The sequence below is a fragment of the Cimex lectularius genome, unplaced genomic scaffold, assembly GCF_000648675.2.
Source record: "Cimex lectularius strain Harlan isolate CLEC.00 unplaced genomic scaffold, Clec_2.1 scaffold3, whole genome shotgun sequence".
In the NCBI taxonomy this organism is placed as follows: domain Eukaryota; kingdom Metazoa; phylum Arthropoda; class Insecta; order Hemiptera; family Cimicidae; genus Cimex; species Cimex lectularius.
This window is the reverse complement of record NW_019392688.1, coordinates 3,728,553-3,747,334: the sequence shown is the minus strand read 5'-3', so window position 1 is coordinate 3,747,334 and position 18,782 is coordinate 3,728,553. Positions and strand designations below refer to the sequence as shown.

General features: G+C 33.7%; 1 protein-coding gene across 7 annotated transcripts; it reads right to left on the bottom strand.

The window, feature by feature from the left end:
* Positions 1 to 3,897: 3,897 nt before the first annotated feature.
* On the bottom strand, positions 3,898 to 18,728 carry LOC106662171 (glycoprotein-N-acetylgalactosamine 3-beta-galactosyltransferase 1-like). 7 transcript variants are annotated; one of them, XM_014386021.2, is made up of 11 exons: positions 18,389 to 18,727; positions 18,277 to 18,324; positions 10,730 to 10,868; positions 10,556 to 10,662; positions 10,339 to 10,491; positions 10,039 to 10,177; positions 9,849 to 9,967; positions 9,677 to 9,781; positions 5,514 to 5,671; positions 5,208 to 5,444; positions 3,898 to 4,406 (listed from the first exon to the last, which is right to left on the bottom strand). In XM_014386021.2, exons 1-10 carry the CDS (start codon positions 18,453 to 18,455, stop codon positions 5,253 to 5,255), a joined length of 1,227 nt encoding a protein of 408 aa, XP_014241507.1. In that variant the 5' UTR covers positions 18,456 to 18,727; the 3' UTR covers positions 3,898 to 4,406; positions 5,208 to 5,252. The 7 variants fall into 7 exon arrangements, with proteins under 7 accessions (XP_014241507.1, XP_014241506.1, XP_014241508.1 ...); XM_014386020.2 differs by having other exon boundaries at positions 3,899 to 4,380; positions 18,389 to 18,726; XM_014386022.2 differs by lacking the exon at positions 3,898 to 4,406 and adding an exon at positions 11,460 to 11,512 and having other exon boundaries at positions 4,584 to 5,444; positions 18,389 to 18,725.
* Between the last annotated feature and the right edge of the window lie 54 nt (positions 18,729 to 18,782).

The window sequence follows — 18,782 nt, the reverse complement described above, 5'->3', positions numbered from 1 at the left end:
TAAAAATCTTCTTGAATGAAAAAAAAGTGAAAAAATAAACCACTTATAAAAATAAATGAAGCATACACTCCAAATTGAAAGATCAATTTTGTTTTCAATGCAACACTGAATTCCTAGGGTAATAATACAAGATGACAAACTTACTTCTCTAGAATTTTTGCTGCATGTAAAATTAGAATTTGCCAAGCAGCTTCAAAGCATTATCATGTAAAACCATCATATCAAAATTAGTCAGTGAATCAAAAATCTCCAAACCAGATATCTTGGGTGCCAGGTCACAAAGAAATTTTGGGTATCGAAAAACAGACACTGGCCAGAGGAGGGTCTGCAAGACCAAACATAGGCCCTGAGGCCTGAATGTATATTTGGGATAACAAACACAAATATATAATTCTGCATCACAGAATGCTACCAAATAAAGCAAAAGGAGAAGTACTCTAGGCACGCTAGACACAGTAAACTTACGCTAAAACAATCCTCACCAAGATGAGCAAACTCATTACTGCAGTTGGAGAGAGCCATACTCAGAGGAGTTAAAGGACTATTAACCAGTCACCGACATCTGAGAAAACATCTACACAACATGGACATGTATAATGTAATGAGGAGGAAGAAACAGCCACCCATATCATCTTCGAATGCAAAGCAACGGCTCAATGGAGACATACTCTAGGAAACAAAAAAAAACTGATACTTCTGAAAAGTATCGATTGCACTGAACTAGGGAACTGAAAAGGCGCAATAAGCCAAAGGATGTAGTGCCTGGGGAGCACAAACGCATCCAAGTATCCTCATCACCATCACCATCACCCTAACTTTTCTTTTGTATTCTAATACCAATAAAAAATATTTAGATATTTTGCCGGAATTTTACAGCGAACGGAAATGTACTACATAAAGTTGTTTTAATGTGTTTGGCATTAAGGGGGCATCAAGGCAAAGCGCTGAAATTCTTAGCAGTTTATCTTTAGGATCATAGAATCGGATCGAAAAAGCTCTGTTGGGTGGTATTGGTGAAAAAAGCTTCACACATGAAATCGAAATGACAAAGGAATATAACAAAACAGCAAAGCTTCACTCATTTTCAAGCCATAAAGTTTTTAAAAAGGAACCCGGATTTGATGTTCACAGAGATAGAAAGGTAGAGAGTGAGAGAACAAAAGAAAGAGCAAGAGGGAGAGAGAGAGATAAAGAGAGGGTGTGAGAAAGAAAGAAAGAGAGATTTGATTTAATAAACGATTTATTTTCCCAAATCTCGCAGAATGGATCCAAATAAAACAAAAGGAGAAGTGGATAAACTCTAAGGGCGCTAGAAACGGTAAACTTATGATAAAACAACTCTCACCAAGACTGGCAAATGCATTGCTACAATCGGAAGGGCTAAACTCAAAGGAGTGATAGGACTATTAACCGGTCACTGGCATCTGAGAAAACATCTACATAACATTGGCATATATAATAATGATCCCATCTGCAGATTAATGAGGAAGAAGAAACAGCCACTTATATCATCTTCGAATGCGAAGCAAAGGCTTAACGGAGACATAACCTAGCATAAAGAAAAACCTAGGGAATGAAATTGTAGTGGTGACAGTAGTCAATGACCTGATACTTTTGAAAATAAGGATTGAGCCTATTGCACTGAACAAGGAAACTAGCCAAGGTGCAATAAGCCAGAAGACTGCACTGATGCAGTGCCTGAGTAGCAGAAACTCCGCTTCCAAGTATCTTCTATCCAACAAATCAAGGAAAATAATATAAGAAGACAGCTTGTGCCTCTAGAATTCTTGCTGCATATAGTGTGTGTCTCTGTGTACAGATACCCATCCCATCAATAATAATCAATTACACCCAATGTCTACAGACATCTCGCCCTTAGCTAACTCTTTACAAAATATTGATTAATGGGACACTGGCATCTGTAGGACAAATCAATTCTCACCCAGAAAGTTTCTCGTGTTTTGTTTCATCTAGTTCAAGTTAAATGTTTTATAGTCATTACAGAGCAGGTTCGCTCAACTCAACGAGACGGTGCAGAAAAGAAGAGTTGCCATTAAACCACAATGAAACATGTTAACTTTTCCAAGAAAAGGGTACTAGTAAGATTATGAAGGCATCTAGGCGACGATTGACTTTGATGAGAAGGCTTCTAGGTGTCATCTTTGACCATCAGTAAGGATGTAGTAATTGACCAGCAGCTGTTAATTATAAAAATGGATCAGGGATCTGGTCCAATGAACAAAACTTTTATAAATTGGCTTGTATAAATTTTCAATGTATAAATTTCACCTTCCTCAGGGCAAATTTATGATAAAATAGACATAGAGGCTCCAACAGTCCAGTCGCATAAGGAAATTAAAGTTTTCAGAGGAGCTACAGGCAGACAAGGTTCTGGGAAGCCTGTTGATGCCATGATATCAAAATTCAGATTTGATTAAAAAAACAAAACAAGAAAGCAGACTTAGATAATGGCATCCTGGTTAATGTTGATTACATCTGGTGTACCAATGACTCTAAGTCTGAGTATGATCAGGAGATGGTATCTATGGAAATAAACCAAGTTCATATACATATAAGTCTAGGGCAATATGGCACTATCTTCCTAACAGAGACTGCGGCTATTGCACACTGTGTCAAGAAGATCAAAAGTATGGATATTAAAAACAGAACAACCATTCAATCAAACAGTCAGGCAACATGAAAGGCAACTAACTCATTGGTAGTAAATAATAAAGTCCAGATCTGGTTGGGATTGCATCAAGTCACTATCAGACATTGGGTACCTGGCTGGGTACTCAGGGCAGAGATACAACGAGGTGGCCTATAGGTTTGCCAAGGAAAGTAGGATATCGGTCTTGAACCCTTTTGCGCCATACCAGACTTCATCTAACAGATAAGTCCTCAGTTTAGAGGGAATAAATGGAAGTAGGCAAAAAAGTTAATTAAAGGATAATCGCAGAAATTTATGGAAAACTGTTAAACCTCTAGGATAATTTATATATATATATATATATATATATATATATATATATATATATATAGTAGTTATTGCCAGGAAGAAGAAAGCAGAACATTGTCCTCTGCTGGTGCTGGGATTTCTACTCCGGGGAGGGGAATACCAAAGCCAAAAGGAAACACACCTTAGCCCTGGACAAAGATTTGGGATCTGATAAAAAGCCTTTTAAACTTAACAAAAAGCTCTAGATAATAATGTTGATTGCACAACAGATACAATATACAAGGTCGTAAAAAGCTGACTCCTAACCTAACCAAACTATGTGGTCTGTGGCACACCTGTAATTTTGTCACTACTGATCGATTTTGGTCTGCCTATCTTTAAGGTTTTTTATCAGACCCAGAAAATAGTGAAATGCTGAAACACTGAACAAACCAGTGAGGCCTTTAACAAAAGCTTTGGGTCTGATAAAAAACCTTAAGCTTAACAAAAAAAAAACAACTATATAATGGAAATTGCACAATAGACCAATATTAATCATGGTACGGAAGGTCATAAAGAGGCCTACTTTTTTAACCTTAACCTTAATGACACTTTCATCTAACTTACTAGACGCTTGTGACAAGGGGAGCATGCTGAATTCCAGAAAGACTGAATATCTGAATTTGGGTCGTTCTCAACTCGGATTTTGCTGCATGACTAATGAATTTTTTAGTCTAAAAATAAATCCAGTATATTTAGTGGTTTGGTGGGATAAATTTCATCTAGGTCTCATACAATGACATTGTTGAGAACTCAGCCTCTAGGGTTGTGTTGTACGACCCCTATCTTGGTGAAGGTAAGGATCTGGCCAATAATTCATAGGAAAGAGAAAAAAAAAATTATAAAGGAATATTTATTGTAACTTATTTGAGCTACATTTTTTTTTTTTTTTTTTTTTTGACTAGTCAAATACAATACAATGTAACGTCTTAACTGTAGAATGTAATTTTCAAAGAAAATAATATATTTCATTATATGTTACATAATAAAATATGGATGTTGCAAAATGCAATACATATAAAATATATAATGCTGCATCTTTGGCACTTTGAGCAAAAGAAAAAACAAAACAAAATTAAATAACAAGGTGCTTTTAGCTTTCTAGCAGACTTGGATTTTTTCCATTTACAAAGAACTTCTCAAAGCGTTCTAATAAAGAGAATTTCATAAAGTTCTTCTACAGAAGTATTCTGATTTGATCATAAAACTTATTTACATTTGTTCTAAATTGAGTATATAAATACAAATAAACATTCTAATAACCAACCGATGAAAATCAAACAAAATATCCTCTAGTTTGGTCTCCGATCATTCCAGTCTGTATCCTTGGGGTTTGACTATGTGCTGTCAACTGCGCCCTTTTTATAAGTGCTGAAATTCGCCTGACAGAACAAGGATGATAAACAAACTACGAATTAAAATTAATTTACAAAATTTAAACAACTTTGGGATAAATTAACAAAAAAAAAAAAAAGCGATCTATAGTTTCTACGTCATAATTTATAATTAATAATATTAATTTGTAATATGGGGTGTCAGTGGCCACAACGTAGGCGTTGACATGGCGCTCATCTCTGTAAGGCAAAGGTCCTGCGTCCTTGACAAACTTACAAATGTTTTTTTTCACAAACATATACACCCTGAGGGTTGCTATGACCTTTGTTATTGTGGAAAAAAGCATAATGCTTTGTTTGATTTTCATTTTTACTAAATAAAAAATTCAGGTCAGCTTTGTCAACTGAATTTTCACTGTGCAATACATATAATTTTTTTGTATATGGCATTATATTAGGAACTGTATAAATCATTCTATTGTAATGTTTTATTTAATATCATAAATAATGTTCAAAAATCTTCTCAAAAGCAGAAATGTTTATTTTTTAGACTTGAGAAGATATTAAGATTTTAAAGAGACCTTTAAAAGGCCAAAGTTACAATATATTCCAAGCGGCGACAGGCATACACCTAATTCAAATTTGTTCGAATAAAAGACAAATTTTGTAGTTTAAGAATAATAAAGTGGCTTACAAAAATAAAATTCTTGACAATAAGTCGATAATGATCGTACAATATATTCAAATTTTAGGAAAAAAATTGCTATTAAGATACTAAACTATCACCAGATATCAGATATCAATATCCCATACCATTTTTTTTTTTTTTTTAATAAAAGTTTACCGTTTCAGTCTTATCGACAATCTTCACCTACCGCTATACTGTAGCTTCTTCATGATATGAAATGCCCACATCACATTTATGTTTGATTGTCGTTTTCATCGGAAGTTGTATTCGAAGTCGGCTTAACCGGCCGCTTTGAATTTGGAACGTGAGCGATCCTATTGATACCGAACGGCCTTAAATGGTATATCAGGTAGTCCATAACATACATCATGTTCGGCGGTACATAGTGGAAAGATATTGCAGAATCTGAGCAACATTCGAGTCCCTAAAAATAAGATTAGTGTTTATTATTGTCCGTTATTTTTTTAATTAGGTTAAAAAATAAAGATTAAACCTCTTTTGAAGGGTAATAAATCCACTGCCAATACCAGAAACTTGGATCTGTATGGCCTGGGATTAGATGGTGTTCCGGTACAAAAGGGAAAAACCTCCCCCTTCCAAGCGAATCCCTTGAGTCCATGGCTACGACGTTGACATTTTGCATGCATCTACCTAAAATTTGAGGAACAAATTGAATTATTCTGCCAATGAAATTTAAATTTGACTGCAATGAATTTTATGTCTGATTCTTAGTGAACTGTTGTTTCATAATTTGTTGAAGTCTAAGGAGCAGTCAGGAATAAGGTAATTCTGAAAAAGGCCTTTTTTTCATTTTTTTGCCAACGTTTCAACCTTTATTCGGGTCATCTTCAGGGCCTGGGTAAAGTACAAAATGAATGTTGATTTAAAAAAATACAATTTAATATGTAAATGTCGGCAAAAAAAATGAAACAGGTGTTTTTCTAAAACTACCTCATCCTTGACCACTCCTAACAACTTCAACAAATAATGAATTTTATCTTGGTTAAAATATTTTCAATTTAAATTAAGAACCTTCCATCATTTACGTTTGACAAAATAACACATACAAATGTAGAAGCAAAAGACCACAATGATCAGAGACAATTGAGCAATAAAAAAAAAAACATTAAAAAATTGTTGATTGTTTATCCACAGGATTTGTGTTGTAGCAAATACTGACAAACTGTCAAAACTGGTGTAAATAGGTTTAATGAACTACGATTATCCTGGTCTTTATATTATCACGTTTTTGCCTATCATACAGACCGCAGAAGAAAAATATCATCAATTAATATTCTGTTTCTCCAGTCGTTCTGTCCAAAACTACAAGAATCAATAAATCGAGAAGATTAAACTTTATAAAAATTTATAGATAAATTGCATGCGATCATCACAGGGCTATTCTAATTAATTTTGACTGTCAGACATACTGATCACCTACGAAAGTACACAAACTGTCAAAACCAGTGCAAATAAATGGACCATAATGATCAAAGATGATAAAACTTTAAATATACACATTCGTATAGTTTGATCGATTCTCACTTTGCCTTCAGTGTTTCAGACCACCGAAATAAAATATCAATTAGAATTTTGTTTCTTCAGTCATTGGGTCCAGAATATGTAAATATATGTCTGACAGATAAAACTGACAAGTGATAGACCGAGATTAAAATTTACAGATAAATCATTGTAATCATCTAAGGGTATATTCATCCAGGTTTTGTCTGTCAGCTATATATCAACTACTGAAGTAAAATACTGGCACATACACAAAACCAGTGAGGATATGTAAACCAGGATTTTCATGAACAGTGAAACTCTTCTGTAACGAGCACCCAAGAAGAGTGCTTGTGTCTGTTATTGAGGGGTTCCTATTGGGGACGATTTTACATCTCTTCTTTTTTTTAAAACTTAGATAAAGACATTTCATGCTTATGATGCATTTTTAATTCGTTCCAATCCAACATAGCGCTTTTAATTTGACGAATACAGTTAAGACTTGATAGTTAAGGTGTGCCCTTTGGCTAATACCATACCAAGCAAAGAGGAAGGGAACTCCCGCAAAAAAAGGAGTACTAAAAAGGAAAAAAGGTTGAAGAAGCAGAATTTTTTAACTGTGTCAAAACCCATTTAATATATTTGGTTGGTGCAAAATTAATGCAGGTTTTGACAACTTATTTTATTTTCACAGCCAAGTATAATTTAATTTGTAATTAGTATAAACAAAGCCAAATCACAAATATAATTTCTGTATATAATAAATATTTTTAAAGCCTAGTAGGGACTGAGATTCTTTGAATCAATTCATGTTGCGATGCAGCCCTGACTCTGCTCCGCGACAAAGAACCATGTCCAGACCAAGATTCATGTTCATCAGTGCCTGCGAAAATGACAGAGGAACTAGCTTTCTCAGGGATTTCCCTTGCTCTTTTTTGCATTGTACGCAGTGAATCCAATCGGAGGTGCATTAAAAAATGCCCAAAAAGATGATGGGTTCGACAAATATTATTATTTCGGCGACGGAAACACTTTTTTTTGGCTGGCGGAATTTTTGGGCTAAACTTTTCAAAGTTTCGCTTTTCAATTCCCGATTTCTGTATTCTGAGAATGATACATCCCACAAACACCGATGGAAATGCATGTCTTCGATAAACTGTTATGTCAACTTGGTACTCCACAACATACCTTTATACAAGACACTGTCAAAATCTTCAAGAAAGCATTCACTATAATGTTAACTAAACAAATGAAGCAAGAGCGCTTGTTCCGATTCACGTCCGCACTGGCAAATGTTGCGCAACATTGAGTCAAAGAATCCCCCATCGGATGGGATTCAAAAGAGTCCGAAAATGCTAGCCCGCAACACACTAGATTCATCACAACAATGAGTCGGAGCAGCCCGGACTCAGCCTAGACGCAGCTGAGACTCTCCGGAGATACAAAGAGTCGACTCAAAGAATCCCAGTGCGTACTAGGCCTAACTGTTATCTTTTATATAAAACATTTTAGTTTATATTGAATTTTATAAGAGTGAGAACTTGCAAAATTAAATATGTCCAAACTAGATTTTCATTATATTTGTATGAATTTAAAACTTGGGCAACCGTGCATACTGCATAACATCAATAGTGTTTGGGGGAGGGAAGCATTATCAAATGTACGGTGCAGAGATGGTTTCAGAGATTTCAGTCTTGAAGAAAGGGGAGGTCACGGTATGCCTTGTGTATGACGACCAACTCAAAAGTTGGTTGAAACAAATTCACATAAGATAACACGAGAAATAGGGGAAAAGCTTAGTGTTGTTCACCATCTGGATCAAATTGTTGAAGTAAAGAAGCTTAAAAAGTGGGTGCTGCACGAACTAACCAAAGCCCCCCAAAAAAATCGATGTTTTGAAATTTGAACGTCTCTTCTATTGCACCACCAAAATGAACCATTTCTCGATCCGATAAGGAATGGATTCTGTACAATAACAGGAGACTTACAGATCAGTGGTTCGACAAGGATGAAGTGCCAAAACACTTCCCAAAACCAAATCTACACCCCAAAAAGGTTATGGGTGGTTTGGTAGTGTACTACTGGGGTTGTTCACTGTAAATTCCTGAATTATGGTAATACAACAGAGAAACATTGCCAAAAAATGACAAAATACATGGGAAACTGCAACATCTTTGCATTGATAAATCGTAAAAGAGGCCGATTCTTGCTCACAATAATGCCAGGCCATATGTCATAATGCCAACCCTGCGTAAACTTAAGGGCTTAGGATAGGAAACCTTACTGCTCCTTCCATATTCACCCGATCTCTTGCCAACTGACTTCCAGGCATTTTGATCACTTCTTAAGGGATAAAATTTGTTGAAAATGCGGTAAAGCTGAAGACACCTTCAAAGACTTTATTGTGAGTTGAAATAAAGATTTTAATATCAAGGGAATAAAAGTGCTTATTACATGTTGGCAAAGATGTTATAGATTGTGATGGAAAATATTTTGAATAAATCTTGTTTACTTTAAAAAAAATTAAAAATAGTTCACTAGTTTTCTTGGTCCGCTTGACCAATTAATATCTTTCAATTAATTAAAGTTTTTAGTTGAGATAAACTATTTATTGAAAAATGGCAAAAAGGAGGGAAAATTCAAAAGGTGGGGTTGAGATGGGAAGTTAGTGACCGAGTGGATCGAGGTCACGATAGCTCAAGTGGTAGAGTGGCAGTGTATCAAGCCGAGAGTTGTAGGTTCGAATCACGCTTGTGACACTGACTCTTTTATCTCAATTAAACACCTTAATTAATTGAAAGATTAAAAATAGTTTTGACTGCCTTTTCATCTGCATTATTTTTATACCAGCCTAATATGTTACTGTTTACATCAATTCTTGAGGGGAGAATTATAATTATTAATTACTGATGATATTACTTGAGACTGGTATAGAAAAAATCCTATCTTTTTTGACAGGGAATGGAAAAGTTGTCCATTAAAAGAGGTAATTGCTATTGAAGAGTATCCGTTAAGAGGGATTCACTTCATCACATCTGTTCATCCTGGTCGGCTTATTCCCATATAGATTTTCTGTCTTGAGTAAAATATTAAACTAACACTGGATTGTACTAGATTTTTTGTATAATTTTGTTAAAAAGTTGAGCTTTTACTTACCCATTTCGACATCTTCAGCTCCTCCTGCATCTTGTCGGCATTTTGTTTTGTTCGGAAGTCCATCTTCTACAAACCTTTTTAAGGCTTCTCTACTGAGCACATAGCCTAGACGAGGAATGTCAATTAGTATACTTTTAAACAAAATTTGATTTATTTATATTTAAAAACGAACCTGCACCTCCACTCATGTAGCCTTGTTTGACATAAGGCTTGAATCTGCACCCAAAATACATAGGCTCCGAGGTGTTGAATTCCGCTAGCATATATCTTAAATTTTCTACAATTACATACCTGCAATTTTCAATTTGTTTTAAAAATTTCCTTATAAAGTTAAGAAAGGTAAAGTTCATAAATATACTTACGTATCATCATCAGCTTTCATAAACCAGTCAGCTTTATCGAAATAGTTGTAGTAAATGTGTTTAAAAGCCTCTTTGGTCTTTGCCCACAAATTGTTTCTTCCCTCCTGAACTGGTAGAGCCACAGTCGGTAGATGGCTATCTAAAAGGAAAAAAAATTCAAACTGAATCTATCTCTGACCGTCCTGGCCTTCCCAGTCTCGGTTTTATCGAACAGATGTGATTTCATTTTTCACTTTGAGAAATAGGCAAAATCAGCAAGAACAGACAGGCCGAGACAATTTAGTAATATTAGTAACTTACCATTTGCGGAACTCATAAATAGCAGGATATTGCACCGTTTCCCCCACGTCGCATAAACATGTTTTGCCTTTTTCTGATGATTTTTTGGCGATGTCATCACCCAGCATAAGACTCTGACTTTCTCTGCTAGTTCTTTTGCTACTACATCTTCACCTAAAGAAATAAAGAGAAAAAATCGTTATTTTAATTTTTTTAAAGAATATTTTCAGACAAATACCTTTGTGTAAATCTTCCATGTCTGAATGTTCGCCGACGTTGCCGACAATCTCTTCGACGTCTTCGATATGAGTGTGAGAGTGTGCATCCGGCCTAAAATGAACCTGTCTAATGATGATAAAAAAAAAATCAAACTTAAACAAATATTTTAAGTATTGAAATTTACATTTCCTACCTTTCAGGAAAGAGTATGAAGTCATGGACGTTGTACGAGGATGTTGTTATTAGAAGTAAATAAGCGAAAGTAAATCCAAAAACTATCCCTATACACAGAGTGAAGACAAATGTCTTGGCGGCGACTGGACGAAAGCTAACTAGAATGTTAAAAATTAAAAAGATATTCATATATTAAATTAAATAAGCTTAGTTTTATATGTTATTTTCTTAATTTTCATATTATCTTGAGAAAAGAAAATTACTTATTATAGATTTAAACATCATAAGATAGTCACGATTTGATGAGCCGATACTAATAGCATTAAGTTTATGAGTTTATTAAATTAAATAATATGCTTACACATGAATGTTGTATAAAAGAAAAGGTGAATACTGGTAGAAATATTCAGCACAGGAAAATAACAATTAAGACAGGAAGACGGTGATTTTTATGCTTACAAAAGTTGTGAATCTATTATACAGACAAATCTTTTGACACTTGTTATTTGTTCATATAATTAAACTAATTTTTTGTCAAATTGTTCCACATTTTTAAATATGTTAGTTTACAACAAACCTAAAACTAAACATTACAAAAATTTGTTTGATAATAGTCAAGTTGAGAAGTAATTTTCAGAAAGATAACTCCTGAGTTGATAAATGTTATCTCTCGTCCTCCATATGCTACCTTTTGTGTTAAGCTAATTAAAGTTTATATTTGAAGAAAAATTAAATTTAAAAGTTCTTACCAGCCATTTTGTTAATCCTAACCCACCACCACATCACTTTCTTCTTTCACCAACTGCAAATTCATTATAGCCCATTTGTTAGAAGTGCAAAGAAATGAAACTGAGGTGGAAGCAACATTAAAAAAAAATATATATGTTATTGTATATGCATATGATCTAAATATAATGTTAATCTAGTTTTTAAAATGGTTAAGAGTTCAGTTTTTAAATAACATTTTATCAAAGGACTTATAATTTGTTTAAGTTTTAAAAGGCGGATACATTTGTGAAACCACTGGGCATTCAGGGTATACATGCTGAAATATATATAAAATTATATATTTTAAAAACTAATTAAACATATATCGACAGAAGTTTAAACACAGATTCGACTCAGAATACTTTATTTACAAAAAACATGGGAAAAACATTGTAGATTAATATTCAGATTTTATCTTTAACCACTGATGCATTTATTTTTGCCTATTTTTAAAATTAATTATGAAGACTTTTAAGATTGAAATCTGTTGTAACTCAACAGTTTTACTCAACTGACTAGGTACAAGTCAGTACTGCAACCATTCTGGACATACTGAGTTTATTAAACAAAAAATTACTTCTTCTATAATCTAGATCACTGATTTCCAAATTGTGCGCCGTGGCTCCCTGTGGCGCTATGGCTGTGCTACAAGGGTGCAGCAAAAATTTTCTATTAAAAAACATTATTTTTATATTAAACAAAAAAAAACCCTTAAAAATATAGTTCTATAAAACCCTAAAAACTAAGAGCCTGGTAGCCATCCAATCTCCAAATAGACAAGACAGCATCAATTGTGTATTTTATATTCTTGCCCAATAAAAAGTATTTGCTTTTATATTTTTGCTATTAAGTGCATAATCGCTATTCAAAGGCAAGTTTTGCAATTTCACAAGAAAGTGAGGAATTATTATTATTTAATAAATAAAATGGCAGATAAAATAAGAGGTTTTTATAATCAATGTCAGTCTGAATTGGAAATGAGCCTTCAGTTCACGCTGAGGTAGACCATTTTTTTGACTTGAGGCGCTGTGGAAAAATTCTGATATTTTAAGGGCGTCAGTAACAGAAAAAGTTTGGTAGCCGCTGATCTAGACGTATTTGAAACATTTATTTTGAAATTAACAAATCTTTTTTAAACATTTGTCAATTTTCAATCATTTTAAACAAAATATTCGGTAGGACAGAAACAATTTTTAAAATTTATCCCATGAATACAATTACAAAAATAGCTTAGAATTGTATACTATAATGATCTAAAATGGCAGATTTTTGAATTTATCTACTGTTGCAAAATTTATACAATGCCAGATGTATTCGTAAATTTAAAAGTAATTTTACAGAACAATTGTCTTTTAGTTCAACATAATTATGCTTAGTAAAAAATAAAGTAATTCTTGTCTTCCAGAAGGGCTTAATATCCAACTGGACAGATGTTGGGTGTCGTGGTCAAGCAAATGCAAGATATATCCCCTAACCACTCAGCCAATTTATGGATTTTTTTTTTACGAGGGTTCACAACAGCAGAGGTCATAAAAACTCTCAGGGTGCCGGATTCGAACCCAAGACCTTTACCTTACAGTGATGAGCGCCGTGTCAACGACTAAACCTTGCGGCCACCGACGCCCCCTTTTAGAATTTGCTTTATTAAAGGTGTATGTGTATGTACGTTCATGTATGTGTGTGTGTGTGTGTGTGTGGGAGAGAGAGAGAGAGAGAGAGAGAGAGAGAGAGAGAGAGAGAGAGAGAGAGCATACCTGGATAAATTTGTCGATCAAAAACCATGAAGTACTTGTAAAACACTTTGTTTCATAACAATCTACAAACAAAGTCTTGATATCTAATCTTTGATGGTCAACCCCAGAAATAAAGAAAATAAAGAACTTAGAAAGTAAGACTGTAAGAAGAGGAGATGGTTTGGATCAAAGTCCATAAAAGGCTTTGTAACTTCCAGGCAGATTTTTAAGATTTTTCATTATAATCCAACAAACAAATTTATCCGACAATTTACTGACTGTGGATTGTAGAATTTGAGAACTTATGAGAGGAAAAAGTGGAAAAGATGTGCCAAGGCGGGTTTTTTTCTCTCCAAGTGGTTGATAGTTTAAGTGGTTGTGAACTTAAATCACAAAATAAATAAATAATGCCTGTTTTTACTGTATTAGCTCGATCAATGATCTATGGTTTGTAGTTGGCACAAGAGAAACAATATCATCCTAAATAACCCTTCCAGCATGATTTCTGATGCAAAAAGTAAGACTAAAAAAAAAAACAAATCAGCCTTCAAAAGTATATTAAGGTGGAAATTCGCGAAGAAAAGTCAACTAATGGGGAAAAAGATTTTTTTTTAATGAACCAAATAATCGATTTGACCATGAACTAATATATGATAAATGTTTTACATAAAAAAAAGGCCATGACAAAATTATAAAATTATAGCCAACCACATTTTATTTATTTTTTAATATAAAAATAAGTAATTCTAGAGGATAAGATTTTATCAAATTATTTTAAGATTTATAATATCAGAAATGACAAACAAAAGGAGGGGAGATGAAAATCTAGTGCAACAAAAATCTATATAATTGGTCATCGGCCTTCAAAATTTTAATTATATATATTAAAAAATGATCAGGGTGAGGATGATTAGAAGAAAAACACAGTAGCTTTTTCTTTCTCATTTATTTATCACTTCACCAGAGTCACTATCAGTAATATATGGATTCTCCACGATTTTCTAAAACACTTCCACCATTGGTTTTGCAAATTTAAAATTTTTCTTTGTACAATTTGTCCAACACTGTCAATTTTCTACAATGCAATTTTTGACAAAGCCTCTACATAACATTTCGAATATTTGATCCTTTCACTTGCCAGCTCTTCTCAATGGATCCTTGAAAATTTTATTTTTTCAATGACCGACACAACCAAACTACAGATATGTTGAATCCCAAATTATGATAATATCTTCAGAGAGACTATCCTAGTAAAGCAAGTGGATGAAGACTACAAAGTTTAAAGAAATAAACGTTGTTGTTCCACAAAAACCAGATTCTTTATCATGTATATTATTATAAATAAAATTTCTCTTTTAAGTTTATTTTATTTGTGATACCCCACTGGCAGTTGGATATTGAGCCCTCCTGTTTGAAAGGAATTACTTGCCAAGGATACTACTTGACAAAGGTAATGACTCACTCCTGCATTTTTAATCTTATAAAACTTCAGTCGACTAGAAGGAAATCACTTAGTAATGTTGATAGCGTGAAGCTGAAACTTTTTTTTTTTTTTTTTTAAGAGTTTCTGACCCCTCGTCAACGACATCCAACAGTTAATTGGATGATGTCCTGTATGCAGGAATTTTTTACTTTGCCCAGACTTTAACTGCTAAAGATCCCAAATGACCAAGGTAATGACTCACTCCTTCTACATTCACTAACTTATAAAACGGGCTCGATTAAAGGCAAATCACAAAGATTCAGTAATGATGATGGCGTGAAGCCAAAACCCCATAAATGTTTTTGAAATTCTTTCTGAACTCTCATCCATGACACCCAATGACTAGTCGGACATTAAGCACTCCTGTAAAGATTAGATTAGATTATAAAGGAGTGGGCCTCTTTACGACCTACACACCACGAAGTGTCTGGTCTAATATATTATTGTCTATTATACTAACTTTTTATTATTTTCATCAACTTATTCTCAATTATATAATTACTCAATTAATTATACACAATTTTTTTTTAAATGAAAAATTTGTGTCACAGGCGGGATTTGAACCCATGACTCTCGTCTAAATACGCCACTGCTCTACCACATATCTGTAATATAGTGTATTATGTATGTTCTTTTTATAATTTTTTTTTTTAAATGTAGAGCTTCTTATTAAGCTTAAGGCTTGTTATCAGACCCCAAAGCTTTTTCAAGAGCTCCCATGTAAGCCCAGTATAACAGAAATTACTTTACTCAGGCTCAATCCCAGCCAAAGACACCACTAATGTAACGACTCACTACTTTTACACTTATACCCACACAGAATGAACTTTCCCAAAGGGAAATCTCTTAGAAATGATGATGGTGTGAAGCTGAAACACCAAACAAGTTTTTTTAAGAGTTTCTGACCCCTTGCCCATGATACCCAATGGCTAGTTGGACGTTAAACTTTCCTGCGTAACAGATATTACTTTACCCAGGCTTAATCCCGGTCAAAGACATCCCCTGACAAAGGTAATGACTCATTCCTCCTACATTCATTAACTTATAAAACGGACTCTTTTATTTTTTATATTTATTTATTTTATTTTTTTATGAGGGTATTCAACTACGAGGTTATATGAACCCTAGGCGTGCCGGTGTTTTGAAAAAAAAGCCCAAAAAAGTGGTGCATTCGAATCTGGGACCTTTACCTTACAGTGATGAGCGTCATGTCAACGCCTAAACCGTTGTGGCCACCAATGTCTCCCTCCCCCCACTAAACTGACTGAATTTAATAAGCAAATCGCAAAGATTCAGTAATGATGATTGCATACAGTCCGAATTGAAAATAAAGGATTTTATAATGATTCTTTTTGTAATTTTGTCAAATATTGGCCCACTTTTCGCAATTCAATTTTTGAACTTCTCTTTATAGTTCAACTGTTTCCAGTGTACATAAGCCGCTTGTACAAGTTTTTGCAACCTATGTGGAAATATTGCGAACAGGTTGGTTAAGGTAAAGCTGAAATTTTTTGGATTCGAAACTGGTTTTTTTTTTTGTCCTGGGTAGACTAGAACTTGAACCTTCTTTCTCGTCAACTCTTCTCTTTCGGGCTTTCAGCTCTTTCAATGATCAGTTTCTGATAATTTCCATATAGCCCAATACATGGAAAATAAATAAATATTTATGCCACAGAACATTCGAGTTTTCTTCTCTCCAACAATCATATAAATAAAAATACTTTTTAAACAAAAAAACAGCAAAAGTAAAATTGTGGAATATACAAAAATATGTATTTGATTTTTTGCTTTTGGTTAAATTTATTTATTTATTTTCTGCATAGCCTCAAGATTAAAAAAAAAGAAAGATGAATCAATACATTCAATCAATCATTGTTATTATATATTGTTATTATTGTTATTCATGATACACACCGTACCATTGGTTGTTAAGTTCTTGTATGACAGGTTTACTTGCAATAGACACCAACCGACCAAGGTAACTTTTCGCTCCTTCTTAATTTAGAAATGTATAAAACAGACTAGACTAAAGGGAAATCAGAAAGATTCAATAATGATGATGGTTTGAAGTTATAATTGTTCAAAAACAAGAAAAGTATTTTTAAATGATTCCGACACCTCATCCATGACATCTAATGGCTAGTTGGACCAGTGGTTCCCAGACTATTTTGACCCATGGATCAAAACTTACCCACAAATGCATAGTATAAAAATTAAAAAAACAATTTGTTGAAGAAGTATTTATTGAAATTATAAGTTTTGTTTAAAAAAAAAATTAAAAAAAAAAAAAAATAGCTTGATGGATGTGATGAGTGCATTTATGTCCGGCTCAATGTTTGTGAGTAGCAACCGCAAGTCCCCACGAGCACTAATTTCTAGTCTTCACCAATAGTGTACGGTTTTCTGAGCTTTGCAATCAATAAAGAAATGTTATAAGAAGCATGCAGTCCATCATCATCTCGCCTAGATGTTGTCCCTATGAGTTGTTGCAATGACGGCGTTTCAAATATTTTTCTTTGACTATTTGAAGAAATGTTAAATCCTTATCTTTTTTGTCCCTACGGATTTTTATTAAATGCTCCTTAAGCTTGGAAGGTTTCATTGAATCATTTGATATAGTTTTATTACATAGTAAAGTACTATTTCCTGATAATGAAATAAAGCCATATTTCAAATATTCAACACAGTATTGTCAGCATTTTAAAAGGGCACAAATGATATAAGAAAATGTGTATATAAAATGTTTTATTTGCAACAAACCACGGTTACTGTAACAAACAACACTGTTACTGCGTAACACAGAAAACAAACACTTTGTGTGAGTTCAAATACTTTAAATTCTAGCATTGCGTAAAAAAATTTTTCACATCCTACATGTATTCGTAAAATTTAAACAATGTTTATAAATCCCAGGCTCTGAAGATGATCTCAATAAAGATTGAAACGTTGGCACGATAAAGAAAATGTTTTTCTAAAACCTACGTCAGACCAGACCGCATCTCACGATCTCCAAAGAATCGTTTTTCTTATTCGTTAGCAATACGGTTACAGTTACAAGTTACGGCAGTTACTTAGTGCTATTAGTTACTGCTTATCTTGTCAGTTCTCCTACTCGTTACCGAGTATTACAATACTGCTAATTTCCATAATAATAAAAATGGATCACAATTTTATTATTTTTTATTAAGCCTTGCGCGGACCTCCTTGACATTGTTCAGGGTCCCCCAAATCAATTTTGATTTTTCACGAACCCCCTGAATAATACCGGGGTCCATAGGGACCACTTTGGGAACCACTGAGTTGGACGCCTCCTGAATGACAGGAATTATTTTACTTTTTACAAACAAGTGTCTCAACTGTTTTTACTTGTTTTGTATAAATTACACGTAATTTATCAGTTTATAACAGATTTAATTAACAATTAATAATTCCATTGAATGGATGTTTATCTTGCAACTCCATTCTGTCTCATGCGCTGTCAATTTAAGTTACGAGCCATGCACTACATTTATGAGTGTATTTATTGATTTAAAAGATATTTTATCTGACTTGGAAAATCAAATTTAAAGAAAAACTACTTACCATAAAGCTGCCGACTGGAAATTAAATTAATCCGGTTGGACAAATTCCCTATAAGAGGTGTGAAGTGACCAAATTAGTTTAGAACAATTACGAATTAATTTTCATCACTTACGTTTAGATTTGGCCGATTTCTTTTTAATTTTAACGCTGCCCAAAGGAGACGATGGACCATTGGGCATGTCTGAAAGCTAAATCACATCCATGGGTTGGCCGAGGGTACTCAACGGACAAGTGGCCCAATGGACAAATAACGTATATGCGGTATAATAAACATCTTTGTAATTACGATATGAACAAGACGGTTTTCGGTTCTTCAAGGAGAAAAAGGAAATTTTGCCCTTATTTTACATGGAATTCTCACAGAGAAGTCTTAAACACAAGAATACCGAAAAAAAATTAATTACAAATTTCACGTTCATAAATTGATAAAGAAGACAAAACTGACAGATAACCTTAGTCCTTAAGTATAAAAGTACTCAAATTTCCCTACAATAATTGACCAGTAT

Coding starts and splice junctions, on each gene's coding strand:
- LOC106662171 (XM_014386021.2), bottom strand. CDS start 18,455: ATGCCCAATGGTCCATCGTCTCCTTTGGGCAGCGTTAAAATTAAAAAG. Junction 10,492..10,555: donor CATGGAAGATTTACACAAAG/GTATTTGTCTGA, acceptor TTATTTCTTTAG/GTGAAGATGTAGTAGCAAAA. Junction 5,672..9,676: donor AGCTGAAGATGTCGAAATGG/GTAAGTAAAAGC, acceptor CTCAAATTTTAG/GTAGATGCATGCAAAATGTC.